General features: G+C 40.3%; 1 protein-coding gene across 4 annotated transcripts in view; it reads right to left on the reverse strand.

Moving 5' to 3' along the window:
- Window positions 1-5,576: 5,576 nt before the first annotated feature.
- caap1 (caspase activity and apoptosis inhibitor 1) overlaps window positions 5,577-15,883 on the reverse strand; it is a 31,923-nt gene continuing 21,616 nt past the window's right edge. For all 4 annotated transcript variants that reach the window (XM_078214286.1, XM_078214288.1, XM_078214287.1 and 1 more), the window contains 2 exons: window positions 15,238-15,311; window positions 5,577-7,505 (listed from right to left, as the gene is read on the reverse strand). In XM_078214286.1, coding sequence (XP_078070412.1) covers window positions 7,150-7,505; window positions 15,238-15,311 — 430 coding nt within the window. In that variant the 3' untranslated portion in view covers window positions 5,577-7,149. The remainder of the gene's footprint in view (window positions 7,506-15,237; window positions 15,312-15,883) is intronic.

The following is a 15,883-nucleotide window of genomic DNA, read 5'->3' on the forward strand; positions in this document are numbered from 1 at the left end:
CCCTCTTGGACATATCTAACAAACTGGCCCCAACAGCTTTCTGTGGTAGAGAATTCCACAGGTTCACAACTCTGAGTGAAGGAGTTCTTCCTCATCTCAGTCCTGAATGGTTTACCCCTTATTCTTAGACTGTGACCCCTAATTCTGCACTTTCCCAACATCAGGAACATTCTTACCACATCTAGCCTGTCCAGTCCCATCAGGATTTTATATGTTTCTATGAGATCCCCTCTCATTCTTCTAAATTCCAGTGAGCACAAGCCTAGTCGATCCAGTCTTTCTTCATATCAGCCCTACCCCATTCCAGGAATCAGTCTGGTGAACCTTCGCTGGACTCCCTCAATAGCAAGAATGTCCTTCCTCAGACTAGGAGACCAAAATTGCACACAATACTCAAGGTGTGGCCTTTGAGTATTCCTATACTCAAATCCTCTTGCTATGAAGGCCAGCATGACATTAGCTTTCCTCACCGCCTGCTGTACCTGCATGCCAATCTTCAGCAACTGTTCCACCATGGCACCCAGGTCAGCAAAAGTATATACCAGTGATGAGGAAGGACTGTAGAAAAAGAGATAATCAGCCATATCTAAGGAAATAAAGGCGGGTATCAAACTGAAAGATAATGCATACAAAGTGGCAAAGATTAGTGGAAACCTAGAGGATTGGGAAATCTTTAAAGGTCAACAGAAAGCCATGAAAAAAGTTATAAAGAAAAGTAAGATGGATTATGAGAGTAAACTAGCTCAGAGTATAAAAACAGATAGCAAACGTTTCTACAAATATATAAAACGAAAAAGAGTGGCTAAAGTAAACATTGGTCCTTTAGAGGATGAGAAGAGGGATGTAATAACTGGAAATGAGAAAATGGCTGAGGCATTGAATAGGTATTTTGCGTCAGTCTTCACAGTGGAAGACACAAATAATATACCAAAAATTGATGACAGGAAGGCTATGGCAGGTGAGGACCTAAAAACTATTGTCACGAAAGAGGTAGTGTTGGGCAAGCTAATGGGGCTAAAGGTAGACAAGTCTCCTGGCCCTGATGGAATACATCCCAGGGTACTAAAAGAGATGGTGGGGGAAATAGCAAATGCACTAGTGGTAATTTACCAAAATTCGCTGGACTCTGGAGTGGTTCCCACAGATTGGAAAACAGCAAATGTGACGCCACTGTTTAAAAAGAGGTAGACAAAAGGTGGGTAACTATAGACTGGTTAGCTTAACTTCTGTAGTAGGAAAAATGCTTGAATCTATCATCAAGGAAGAAATAGTGAGACATCTGGATATAAATTGTCCCATTGTGAAGACACAGCATGGGTTCATGAAGGGCAGGTCATGTTTGACTAATTTGGTGGAATTCTTTGAGAACATTACATGTGCAGTGGACAATGGGGAACCTGTGGATGTGGTGTATCTGGATTTCCAGAAGGCATTTGACAAAGTGTCGCACCAAAGACTGATACATAAGATAAAGGTGCACAGTGTAACGGGTAATGTACAGTGGAGCCCCGATTTTACGTGCCCCGATTTAGCACGAAATCGGATAATACGCGATCGCCCAACGGACCCTTTTTTAAATTTCCGGTTGAGTGAATTGGCGCGACCCCGATTTAGCGCGACCCCAATAACATTCACGATCACATTTTATGTACCCCAACCATCACGTTAAAAACGTGGCTCCACTGTATTAGCATGGATAGAGAGTTGGTTAACTAACAGAAAGTAAAGAGTGGGGGTAAATGGGTGTTTTTCTGCTTGGCGATCAGTGACTAGTGGTGTGCCTCAGGGATCAGTGTTGAGACTGCAATTGTTTACGATTTACACAGATGGTTTTAAGTTGGGGACCAAGTATAGTGTGTCACAATTCGCAGATGACACTAAGATGAGTGGCAGAGCAAGTGTGCAGAGGATGCTGAAAGTCTGCAAAGGGATATAGATAATCTAAGTGAGTGGGCGAGGTTCTGGCAGATGGAGTACAATGTTGGTAAATGTGAGGTCATCCATTTTGATAGGAATAACAGCAAAATGGACTATTTAAATGTTAGGCACCTTTTCAATATGGCACCTGGACAACACAGCGGAATATGTACCATCCAGGCCTTCTCTGCCACTGAATACGGAGTGAAACAGCCGGGTGTAAGAACATAAGAACTAGGAACAGGAGTAGGCCTCTCGAGCCTGCTCTGCCATTCAATAAGATCATAGCTGATCTTTTTGTGGACTCAGCTCCACTTACCCACCCGCTCACCATAACCCTTAATTACTTTACTGTTCAAAAATATATCTATCCTTGCCTTAAAAGCATTCAATGAGGTAGCCTCAACTGCTTCACTGGGCAGAGAATTCCACAGATTCACAACCCTTTGTGTGAAGAAGTTCCTCCTCAACTCAGTCCTAAATCTGCTCCCTCTTATTTTGAGGCCATGTCCCTAGTTCTAGTTTCACCTGCCAGTGGAAACAACCTCCTTGCTTCTATCTTATCTATTTTCTTCATAATCTTGTATGTTTCTATAAGATCTCCCCTCATTCTTCTAAATTCCAATAAGTACAGTCCCAGTCTACTCAGTCTCTCCACATAAGCCAACCCTCCCAACTCCAGAATCAACCTAGTGAATCTCTTCTGCACCCCCTCCAATACCAGTATATCCTTTCTCAAGTAAGGAGACCAAAACTGTGCACAGTACTCCAGGTGTGGCCTCACCAGCACCTTATACAGCTGCAACATAACCTCGCTGTTTTTAAACTCCATTCCTTTAGCAATGAAGGATAACATTTCATTTGCCTTCTTAATTACCTGCTGCACTTGCAAACCAACTTTTTGTGATCCGCACGTCTTTGGGATGTGTGGCCTACATAGCTAGCATCTCATTCATGCTGAAATTCATATGCCACAATACTCATGTGTGAGACAGGCAGAATGCATTTTTAGCTTGATGGCAACATCCTGTTAGTGGCAAGTACAACTCTTGTTTCTACTGCATACAATAGTTTGAAACAGCTAGCTTCATCTGTTGCTCAAATGTTTGAGATACCTTTCTCTCTTGGGGTAATCGGAGGTAGAATGGGCGCTTTTCAGGTGACAAAAGTGACAACCTTAAGGCTAGTTCATGAGTTTGTGTTATACAGCGCAAAACGATCCAGTCAGGATACCTATTATCCTACAAGATGCACAAAGTAATTAACAGCCATCACTCATTCATTCTTCAGAACAATGCCTTGACCAGAGTTAAGCTACCTGGTAACAGAGTCACTATCAACTGGTGCATTCTCCATGGCATTGTCTTTACCAGATTCCATTTGCCAACCAATCAGCATTCTCTTCTCAAATGGGATATTCTTGTTCTGATGAGTCCAAGACAAAAAGCTTTGACGAAAAATCATTTTTCAGCAATATGCAAATGACTATTTTAGGATCTGTGTGCTGAGGACTTTCAACTGGTTGATAAAATTCACCAATTTATATTGTTGGTCTTTAACAATTTTTTAGTGTAGTCATATTATTCCTGAATATATTCTTTGAGACGTTTGTGATGAGGCATGTTGAATGGAAGATGCAATTCATTTTTTGTTACAATATCTTAAAAATTAATCATTGGTAATGTTAACATCGCTTTTTGTTAGGATGTTAAGACAGCTTCTGAAGATGTTTGCTGTTATCTCCTGCAATTTTACCGAATTACTGCATTAAGACCTTTTCTATCTAAGTGGCTGAAGTTTAAATTTTGTGGTCAAAACAAAAGATGCCAGCAATGGGGATGAATGTTTTTTTGTCAGCAAGTGCTGCATCAAGTACAGACAATTCCTTCTACTCTGTCTGAAGAATGAGCTTTAGACACAACCTCAAAGAGGGCCCCGCATACTACATGACAAATGTGAATTCTCCACTTTCTATACAAATGTTATGACAGTTGTCAATGATAGCTTTGTGCTATGCGCTTAAGGAACTGGGTTGAAGCCACCTAAACAATTTTTTAAAATTCTTTCATGATTTGTTGCCAATCCCTAATTGCCCTTGAGCTGAGTAGCAATTAAGAGCCTGGAGTCATATGTCGGCCAGACCAGGTACGGATCACAGATTTCCTTCCCTAAAAGATATTAATGAACCAGGTGGATTTTTGCAACAGTCAACAATGGTTTCATGATCATTAGACTTGCAATTCCAGATTTTTATTGAATTCAAATTTCACCATTTCCCACAGTGGGATTTGAACACAGGTTCCCAGAGCAGCATTCTGAGTCTCTGGATTACTAGTCCAGTGACAATATCACTAAACCACCACCTCCCCTATATGGCCCTACATAATCAACAAATAGAGGGAATTATTAACTGTGTTGTGTTCTATTAACCTGTGTTGCTTTCAAACTCTGCCCTTAGATGCAAGACAAGTATTGAACTCACAGTACCCAAATCAGAAAGATACACTGGCTTCATAAATCCTGCTCATGTAGATAACTGTACTCTTCTTTCCCAAAAATCTATTTTAATTAAAATATTGTTTTCTTTTGTCTCACTTCATAGAATCATCATAGAATCCCTACAATGCAGGAGGAGGCCATTCGGCCCATCGGGTCTGCACCAACCACAATCCCCCACCCACACCCTGTTCCCGTAACCCCACATATTTTCCCTGCTAATCCCCCTGACACTAGGGTCAATTTATCATGGCCAATCAACCTAACTCGCACATCATTGGACTGTGGGAGGAAACCAGAGCAAACCCATGCAGACACGAGAAGAATGTGCAAACTCCACACAGACAGTGACTCCAGGCCGAAATTGAACCCAGGTCCCTGGCGCTGTGAGCCAGCAGTGCTAACCACTGTGCCACCATGCCGCCCTTGCTTTATTGGGTTTACAACATTTAATTTTGATGCAAGTGTATTTAATTCAGATGCTTTACTTTTGATTCTGGGGATAAGCAGAACTCAAACAGGAAAATTAGAAATTTTCCTTGTACGAGAATGGTGACTACACTACAAAAAAGTAATTTTAAATATTTTGGGACATCCTGGGGAAGGAATGCCAGCATTTCTAATTTTCACAAACTAAGAATTGCTAAGTGCTTATTTTCTTTTGAAATATTACTTTAAGTTCTGATCAACATTCATGATGAGATAGTGATCAGTGGGACATCTTCTAACAGACACTGCATCGAGCGATACCAGAATGATTGGGTGGGTAGTTCGTAACAAAAATTTGGAAAGGAACAAAAATAATTCAAATATGCATTGAAATATAAAAATATTCAATTCAATTTTGATTTGATGCCTTTGGCATCCAATTTATAGTTCAGTGGCATCTTTGTATTGCCAAAGTCTTCCAGAAACTTCCATCCCTCACTAGTGGCTCTCAATGCCCTTGTTTCAACATGATCTTTGTAGGTTAATAAAATTTATGCTAATTGTTGATCTTATTAAAAAAAAACACAAGACCGAATACACTTTCAAGATAGTACTTCGGTCAACATTCACTCATAGTATAAATGCCAACTCATTAACAATTGCTAGGTGGTTAAGTAAAGCAAGTCTGTATGAGTCAAACCAACTCAATATTAAGGAGACACATACAAGCAATTGGAAAAATTGTGATTTAATTACATTTGAATATAGACAACCGAGATGATGTCAAAGACCCACAATTAATATAACGGTAAACAGTAGAAAATGCCATTCTGCTTTCCAGGGGAATATTCTGAAATCTGAACAGCATGTGGAATAATTGCTCTGTTGAATTTAGATAGGTGCCTGTGGCTACTTTCACCTGAGCAAATTCTGTAATTCATCCTCCTTAAAGGAGTGCGTTTCAGCTGATGTAGGCTGTAAAGGAGAAAACTGCTTGTGGGTTTTCCAAAAATTAAAAGCAATGGGGAGTCACTTTTAAAAAATATCAGCTTCATCAATCACAGGAGAGGATAAGTTACCTAAAGTAAATAATACGAACAACCATTTGCAAGATATGGTTTTAAAATAATGCAATCTCCTTCTCCATAAACATGGCATGCTTCCACATCTAAACTGAATTGGTGAAGAATTCTATTTTCAAGAGCTCTTCTTGAAGATAGAGCCCTCAACAAAAGTAACCACAGCATTTATCTCAACCAAATTAAAAAATACCTTATCTTTTTGGGAGTTTTCCGGTCATTAAGTAAATGTTTTCCATGTGCTCCAATTTACTCAAGAACATCTATCATTAACTCATTAATTAAATTGAATAGAATCAAAACAACCACAGGTCAGCATACAATGACGTCACATTTTGAAGTTAGCAAAAAAACACAGGTAAATAAAATTGTGGTCGTAACAATTTCAGCCTAGTTTTACTGTTAAAATTTAGTTTTTTTCAAACTAAACTTAACTGAACAAATTTACCTCCATATAACATGTATGTACAATCTCTAAATATTCTGTATTTAAGAGAGCTTGTTGCTTCACTGATGTGTCCGGTTACTATGCTAACAGCCCTCGTTAAACAATTTTAGATGGATACAATTTCGAAAAGGGCTGCCTCAAAGACTGTTTACAATGACATTCAAAATCATTGCAATTTTATATTAGTGCTCAGTATTGCAAGGCACTACACTAAAACACATTTGAAACACTGTGCTTTACTCTCTAAACCATTACACTTCTCTTCCCTTCTGTTACTTAACCTCAGCTACTGTGAAGACTCCTCCAAAGTGCTGACTCCAGTTAACAGGTATGGTTCCACACAAAGGGCAAGATGAGCATTTGTTTCCCATTAGTTAGAAGTTGATAAACATCATCACATCTACACCAGCACCAGGATGTAAACATTTGACTAAACAAGGAAAAGTCACTTACCATTTCACTGTCAGGCCATCCAGAATACAACTGATTATAAAGTACAATTTGCCCAATTCAAAATATCTTTACCCATTATTGCAGCATTTTTGAAAATATCTGCAGCAGTAAATTTGGGATCCATAATTTATAACTAAGTAAATTACCAATGGAGCTCAAATCTCATAAATAAACTCAAAAATATTTCCTGGTAGGGAGGATGGCAAAGCAAGTAAATTTGCAATTTAGATGACTGGGAGAGTGGAAACTAAAGACAATTCTTTACCTGGCCTATAGTGTTGGCTAGATTGCACCTTCTCAAGAGTAACAATCGTGTTTGTGCACCAGTTAAGACTGCATTTTGGTGTCACCAGCTCTCATTAGAGCCTTGATTGCCCTGGCCCGCATTTCTAGTTCGAGTAGTTCCAGTTGCTGTGCTGAAGGGTGAAGACCATCCCCGTCAGGATTGGGAGAACCAGCGGATTGATGTTTTCCTGCAGCGGAGTCCGACAAGCCAAGAATCTCATTTACGCTCTTTTCAATGTCCTTTTGTATTTCATCTTCAACGCCAGTGCGAGTTGCCGAACCTTTCTGAGGTGCCGGGTTTGTACCGTCTTCTTGGTCATTACAGTTTTGCTCTATATCACTATCATACGCTTCTGCATTTATGCTGAGGGCATCACTTTCATCTCCAGACGCTCCACCTGGTTCAGAAAGGACAAATCCATATTATTTACCAAGTAAATGCATTATGCCAATTCCCAAAAAATACACCTTTCATAAATAAAATACACCAGGAATGCAACAGGAAAATCCTCCTGTTGTATCACCATTTTACTTAACTGGTAACATTGCACGCAAACTCGTGATATTATAATTCAATTTACAAATTAGGATATTTATGCAGTAGCATTTAAACTGAGAAAAAAACACAGCTAATGGAATCAGGTATGATCAATGCATTGCTAACTAAAGATACACTGCTGAACTAAAATCACAAAGAATCGCTGCATTTTGAGCTCGTATAACATTCCATACCTCTAGAACATGAAAATGGAAGTTAAATGAAGTGTACATATTTAAAGTTGAGATATTTAATCATGATAAATGATTTGGAGGAAAATGTAACTGGTTTGATTAGTAAGTCTGCCGCCGACACAAAGGTTGGTGGATTTGCAGATAGCGATGAGGACCATCAGAGGATACACATCGGTTGGAGACTTGGGTGGAGAGATGGCAGGATGGAGTGACAAATGTGAGGTAATGCATTTTGGAAGGTCTAATACAGATAGGAAATATAGAGTAAATGGCAGAACCCTTGAGAATATTGATAGGCAGAGGGATCTGGGTGTACAGGTACACAGGTCACTGAAAGTGGCAACGCAGATGGAGAAGGTAGTCAAGAAGGCATACGGCATGCTTGCCTTCATCAGCCGGGGCATTGAGTTTAAAAATTGGCAAGTCATGTTGCAGCTTTATAGAACCTTAGCTAGGCTGCACTTGGAATATAGTGTTCAATTCTGGTCGCCACACTACCAGATGGATGTGGAGGCTTTAGAGAGGGTACAGAAAAATTTATCAGGATGTTGCCTAGTATGGAGGGCATTATCTATGAGGAGAGGTTGGAGAAACATGGTTTGTTCTCACTGGAACGATGGAGGTTGAGGGACGACCTGATAGAAGATTACAAGATTATGAGGGGCATGGACAGAGTGGATAGTCAGAAGCTTTTTAGGGCGGCACGGTGGCACAGTGGTTAGCACGGCTGCTTCACAGCTCCAGGGACCTGGGTTCGATTCCCGGCTTGGGTCACTGTCTGTGCGGAGTTTGCACATTCTCCTCGTGTCTGCGTGGGTTTCCTCCGGGTGCTCCGGTTTCCTCCCACAGTCCAAAGATGTGCGGGTTAGGTTGATTGGCCGTGCTAAAATTGCCCCTTAGTGTCCTGAGATGCGTAGGTTAGAGGGATTAGCGGGTAAATATGTAGGGATATGGGGTGGGATTGTGGTCGGTGCAGACTCGATGGGCTGAATGGCCTCTTTCTGCACTGTAGGGTTTCTATGATTCTATGATGATTTTTCTCAGGGTGGAAGAGTCAATTACTAGGGGGCATAGGTTTAAGGTGCGAGGGGTAAAGTTTAAAGGAGATGTACGAGGCAAGTTTTTTTTTGTACACAGAGGGTGGTGGATGCCTGGAACTCGCTGCCGGGGAAGATAGTGGAAGCAGATACGATAGTGACTTTTAAGGGGCATCTTGACAAATACATGAATAGGATGGGAAGAGGGATATGGTCCCCTGAAAGGTAGGGGGTTTTAGTTCAGTCGGGCAGCATGGTCAGTGCAGGCTTGGAGGGCCGAAGGGCCTGTTCCTGCGCTGTAATTTTCTTTGTTCTTTGAATTTGAATGTGTATAAGTGTAGCTTGTACATCAGTTTTAGAAATTAAATTAATGTGGTACAAGTGGGACTGGAGTACAGATAGTAGATTACAAAGATACCAGCCCTCTTTAAGGCATTATCCCCCTCAACAATACGTCCCCAAAAATCCAATAGTCCGCACTCAACTGGTGTTATAATTATAAAGACTTAAAAGATTATATTTTGGGACTGTAGTTTTAAATTTATCGTAAATGAAGATTTAGATTGTTTTACTGAGAAGAATGTGCATGGTATTTATACTTGGAGACTATGGCAGCAGTCTCTGGGTTTACAATGAGTAGACTGAGACTCCCAAAGTCCCAGAAGGGGAAAGAGAATTGGGGGGTGTCAAGGAAAGCTAACTATCGTTTGAGTACATTTAATGTGTGTCACATTGCTATGAGGAAGAGGGCTGAGGAAGCCATTTTCTTTTTAAGATCAGATTCCAGACATCCCTATAAATCAATGAAAGGCTGTTTGCTGTAGTCAGCAGAGAGAAGCTGCTTGGTTTTGCGAGCTACCAGAGTCAAATGTGGAAAGGAAACAGAAACGCTGTTGCAGAAACGATGCATCCTCCAGCGATACTGATTCCAGGAGATTTGTCCCAGTATGATTTCAGGGAGAGGGGGAAGAGTGTGCAATGGGCAGGGAAAGTAACCATTGGAAAAAGCTTTACTGCTGGTGGTGGATTCAAGGAACTCTGAAAACTGAGGAAAATACCTGGAGATGGTCAAAGTTACTACTTGGCAAAAAAGAGATCCAGGAACCCATTGGAAGCTGGGAGAAACTGTGGACTGTTTGCCACATGGATTGTAATTGCACGGAGGATGCAATGCGTGAGGAATATAAAAGGGGAACATTTCTATCTGTAGTTTAAAGTATAAGGAAAGTATTTAGTCAATAGTTCATTTTAGTCATTTGTTACAGTAAAGGTTTTAAAATGTCAAATCTTGCCTCATTATTCTTCCAGTGAGTAACTGAGTTTGAATCTCTTTTGAAAGAATCAGTCTCTAAGGGCATTGCAACACAGGTATTGCAAGGCTGTTATCACAGAGATTTGTCTCTTAGGTCAATGTTTCTGAATGTTATGTGATGGCAGAAATGGCAGATGGAGTTCAATCCTGATAAATGCGAAGTGATGCATTTTGGTAGAAATAATGTAGGGAGGAGCTATATGATAAATGGCAGAACCATAAAGGGTGTAGATACGCAGAGGGACCTGGGTGTGCAAGTCCACAGATCCTTGAAAGTGACGTCACAGGTGGAGAAGGTGGTGAAGAAGGCATATGGCATGCTTGCCTTTATAGGACGGGGCATAGAGTATAAAAGTTGGGGTCTGATGTTGCAGCTGTATAGAACGTTGGTTCGGCCTCATCTGGAATACTGTGTCCAGTTCTGGTCGCCACACTACCAGAAGGACGTGGAGGCTTTGGAGAGAGTACAGAGGAGGTTTACCAGGATGTTACCTGGTATGGAGGGGCTTAGTTATGAGGAGAGATTGGGTAAACTGGGGTTGTTCTCCCTGGAAAGACGGAGGATGAGGGGAGACTTAATAGAGGTGTATAAAATTATGAAAGGCATAGATAGGGTGAACGGTGGGAAGCTTTTCCCCAGGTCGGTGGTGACGTTCACGAGGGGTCATAGGTTCAAGGTGAAGGGGGGGGAGGTTTAACACAAATATCAGGCGGACATATTTTACACAGAGGGTGGTGGGGGCCTGGAATGCGCTGCCAGGCAAGGTGGTGGAGGCGGACACACTGGGAACGTTTAAGACTTTTCTAGACAGCCATATGAACGGAGTGGGAATGGAGGGATACAAAAGAATGGTCTAGTTTGGACCAGGGGGCGGCGCGGGCTTGGAGGGCTGAAGGGCCTGTTCCTGTGCTGTATTGTTCTTTGTGATCTCGTAGATACCTGAATAGAGAGTAGGAATGTTCCTCCCATGTCCTTTGCTCACTCCATTAACTCATTTCTGCTTTTACAATGGAGATACTTCCTTTAACTGAACAACTATTTAATTTGCACTGTGAACTAATACTGAGAAAATATGGCTACAATTGTCCCTATTAACATCTCTTGACAATGTACAATAACTTAAATATAATATTTTACACGCACACCAGAAATGGAATTTCCTAACTTCACAAGTTTGTCAAGCAATATAAAAGACAGAACCCATCCATTTCCACTGGCCTGTTAAGCAACTGTTATTTCTGATACAAGTGAAACGCAAAGGTGGGTTAAGATGATAAAATTCACAAGTTGGTGATACAAAAAGACACATATACTTGAACATTGGAGGGATTTGGTTTGTACTGTTTGATGGTGGTGACAGATAACATATGCTGCTCAAAGAATATCAGTTCTTTAAAGGAACTCTTCAAGGCAACAACTGTCCTTTCCAAAGCAAATTTTACATAAAACCATTAACAAAAATCATTTTACTCAATGTATTATAAATTTTCAGTCCTTTTGGATCTCTGGAAAGATCTGTGCAATGTATTTCATCAGGATAGAACAGATAAAACATACTAAACTCAAGTTTTGCTTGGCTTGAAAAAAGAAATTTCAGTTTTTCTGGGGGTTTCAACTTTTGAGTATTCATCTCAGGAGATAAACCTGTGGCAACTACAGTTGTGCAAACTATACGGTGGGTAGAAAGGAATCAAATAAATGGGATAAATCAATTTTTCTGATTTTAAGTTTTATTTTATATTTTAAGTATTGTCTCGGCTTCAGTTAGAATACATTCAGAACAGTCATTCACTGTGCTAGGTTGAGATTTATATTCCAGTAGTTAATGTACCCAGAGACGTATTGGTCATCTCTATTTTGATATTCAAGGTTACTACTCTTCTGGATGTCAATTTTGAAAAAGCCTTTGCCTCTGCCCATGCAAGACAAGACGCTGATTACAGAAAGAAATAGTCTTCTCAGACTAACAAAATCCTCGCTGCGTACAAGGCATTGTCAAGCGTCACTAAAGAAATAAACCAACTTTATCTTTGTGCATTTCAGATTGTTAAAGCCAATAAAAAGCAAAAGCAGTTTGAAACACAGCACCAAATATTAACTTGCTTATTTTAGAAGTATCCAATTTACATAAACTTAATATAGAGGAACAGCACAGAATCACTAAATTGAGAACAGTTTCAAATCGTTACTGTTGAGAATGTTTGAAGTCAGAGGGCAAATGTTACAGCATTACTTTACCTGTAGCATTTCCATTTCAAACACCGTAATGCAGCAATGGTGTAAACAAGTTAAAGGACTGTGGCTACCTAAATGTTTAACTTGCTGCAATATGTCAGCTGTAAGAGCATTAACATTGTGATGGTTGCTGTAAGATTTTCTGCTACCTGTACCCTGAAATGATACAATTCACAAGCTTTTCTGCTGACTGCACAAGGGAATAAGGTAAACAGCGAGTGTACGTATACGTGGCTGTTGGATAGCGTGTGGGTAAACAGTCAAGTACAAAGGTTCCATTTCTTGAAAGGTGGTCCATCAAGTCTACATGCTGCAAATTCCGAATAAACAACAACATAATCCTCCAGTTTTCTTGAAGTGGTTATATCAAAGGTGAAGACTATGTTTCAGACTTTAATCACAGCTGCTGAAGAACACCTAATATTCACTCTACTTCACCGAAAGTGATATATTTTGGATAGGTGCACAAACCTGAAAACTAACCACATTTGACAGCCCCGAGAAAGCTAGCGAAGCAAAAAAAAACTCTGATAAGCTAATGAATAAAGAAGCAATTAGATACAAAGAGATGTGCAATTTAAACTGTAGGTACTCTCAATGTTCCCTTCACTTGTACTGATTAACAGAAACAAGTACATGAAAGTCTAAAGGCGGAGGACACAAAATCAGTGATACATTTATAGAAGGACTGGCTCGGAAGTATTCTGAATTTTCACGCTGAAATGACACATCCTGGAAAACCTTTCCCCACATTTATATCAGACCATTTATTTTTAATCAAGAAAGGATTTTAGAAAATTTAATACAGACTGACCAGATCACTTTCCCAGAAGTTACCTCAAGAGTCATTCTCCTAAATCAAACCTGACATGCTCCAGTTCACACTCAGATCATTCTGGAACACTTCCAAAGATGTGTAAGTTATGTGGATTGGCCATGGTAAATGCACAGGGATAGGGCAGAAGGAGAGGGGGGGTGGGGGGGCTGAGTAAGATGTGCCTTTGGAGAGTAGGTGCAGACTCGATAGGCTGAATGGTCTCGGGGCCATGTTCTCTCGTACTCACTCTCAATGCAACAACATGACCTATGTCTCTTTCCACAATTCAGCCAATCCCCTCTTCCCCAGCTCCAAATAAACTAGACGTTGTGTTCCCCCTCCAACTTAGCTCACGCATGATTTTCCCTCTCCTCCACCCCACACACACACAACGTATATTCAAACTGACAATATTTTTGCCATTTCCAGCCATTCATTCCCTCAAACTCAAACCAGTTCTTAGTTATTTGCCCCTCTCTTGTCTCTTAAGTTAATGTATCTCCACCAACTTGCCTTCATTCCCCATTCTTTTTCTTGATGCTTCATTGCCATCCGTTTTCTCCTGTTAATCCCTTTAACACCACCTCCAGCAAAAAAAAAGGAATCATTGATGACAAGTATCTGACCTTTTCAAACAGATGTTCAATGGCGTTACCATCACTGAATCCCCCACCAGCAACATTCTTGGGGTTACCATTGACCAGAAACTGAACTGGACCAACCATATAAATACTATGGTTACAAGTGGAGATCAGAGGTTAGGAATTCTGGGGTGAATAACTCACCTCCTGACTCCCCAAAGCCTGTCCACTAGCCACACATAAGGAGTGTAATGGAATACTCTCCACTTGCCTGGAGGAGTTCAGCTCCAACAATACTGAAGGAACTAGACACCATTCAGAACAAAGCAGGCTGCTTGACTGGCACCGCTTCTACAAACATTCACTCCCTCCACCACTGACAAACAGTGGCAGCAGTGTGTACCATCTACAAGATGCACTGCAAGTACTCACCTAGGTTTCTTAAGCAGCACCTTCCAAACTCACGACCACTATCATCTCGAAGGACAAGGGCACAGATACCTGGGAACACCACCAACTTCAAGTCCTCCTCCAAGCCACAAACCATCCCTGCTTATCACTATATGATCTTTCCTTCATTGTTGCCATATCAAAATCCTGGAACACGCTCTATAATGACACTGTGGGAGTATCTAAACCACATGAGCAGCAGTGATTCAGGAAACCGGCTCACTATCCCTTCTCAGGGGCAATTAAGAGATGGGTAATAAACGTGGGCCTTGCGAGCAACGCTCAACTCCCAAGAATGAATTTAAAAATAGTATAAAACATCGATTTACAAATATCCTGCCTTTCAAACAGAAGTTCTCTTGGGTTTCTGGACTCAGGAGGGGGATATTTTGTCTTACTCCTATTTAAATTGACACGGGGAAATTCCTTTCATTAATTTTGCATAGAATTAACTCAGGCAAAATTGTTCAACTCCTCATTTGTTATGGTTCAACAAATTAAACAGTTTATAATGAAACAAAACCAGGAATCGGAAGGAATCACTGGAATGGAATCTACAGTACAACTCATGCAGTGTACGACACTAAAGAAATTCCTGGGAAAGGGCACCCTCTAGTGTTCATTAACCTTTAAGCTTCATATAATTTTTCATTTCTCTGATTTCTCATCTGTACATAAACAAAATGGCCATTCTAATAACAGTTCAACAAAATTTTGAAAATTGGAATAATTTAATTGTAAAGATGTATTATACTGTTATTAAATGATATCTATTTTGATAGAACCAGAAGTTAAGGTAATTGAGAAGTTAGACCTTAGGCAAAGCTAAAATAATTTCCTTGATCTTATTTATAATTATCAAAAGGTGAACTCAAGTCACCTTCAGTTTTTAAAAAAAGATACACCCGAGTCCCACAAAAAGATATTTAAAAATTAAACAGCATTCCTTTAACAATTTAACCTACCCTGTTTCAGTTCAGGTGCCTCTTGCTCATTGCACTCTTTGTAAGAAGATGTGGAATCAATATTATTATCCTGTCTGGAGAAAAAGGTCAAAAACTTCAGAGCTTGTTAGAATATATTTAATTACACAGGTTAATAAGCAAATTTAGAAATCACAGCATTCAACGAGAGCAGAAGAAAAATTATAAGTAGGTAACTTCTGCCATCTTGTGGCCATTTTGAGGTAGTACATGCTACAAATTTTAGAAAAGGTTTTTTTATTCATACGTGGGGCATCACTGACTATCCAGCGTTTGTTGTCGATTCCTAGTCCCATTGAACTGAGTGGCTTGCTAGGCCATTTCAGAAGGCCCAGAGAGTCAATCACATTGCTGTGGCTCTGGAGTCACATGTGGCCTAGACCTGGTCAGGACGGAAGATTTCCTTCCCTAAAGGACATTTTATTGAATTCAAATTCTACCACCTGTTGCGCACTGCAAACAATAGCCATACCAACTACTTGGTCCCTGAGAATGGTATACATTAAAAACATTCACAAGCCTTTCATCAATTAATCTCCATCAATTGTCCGTGATCTTTTAATTTGCTTTTGAGAGCTGCATAAAACTTAAATTGGTGAAATACATAAATGTGCAAAATCCACTGTGT

This window comes from Mustelus asterias, chromosome 6 (assembly GCF_964213995.1).
Source record: "Mustelus asterias chromosome 6, sMusAst1.hap1.1, whole genome shotgun sequence".
Lineage (NCBI taxonomy): Eukaryota > Metazoa > Chordata > Chondrichthyes > Carcharhiniformes > Triakidae > Mustelus > Mustelus asterias.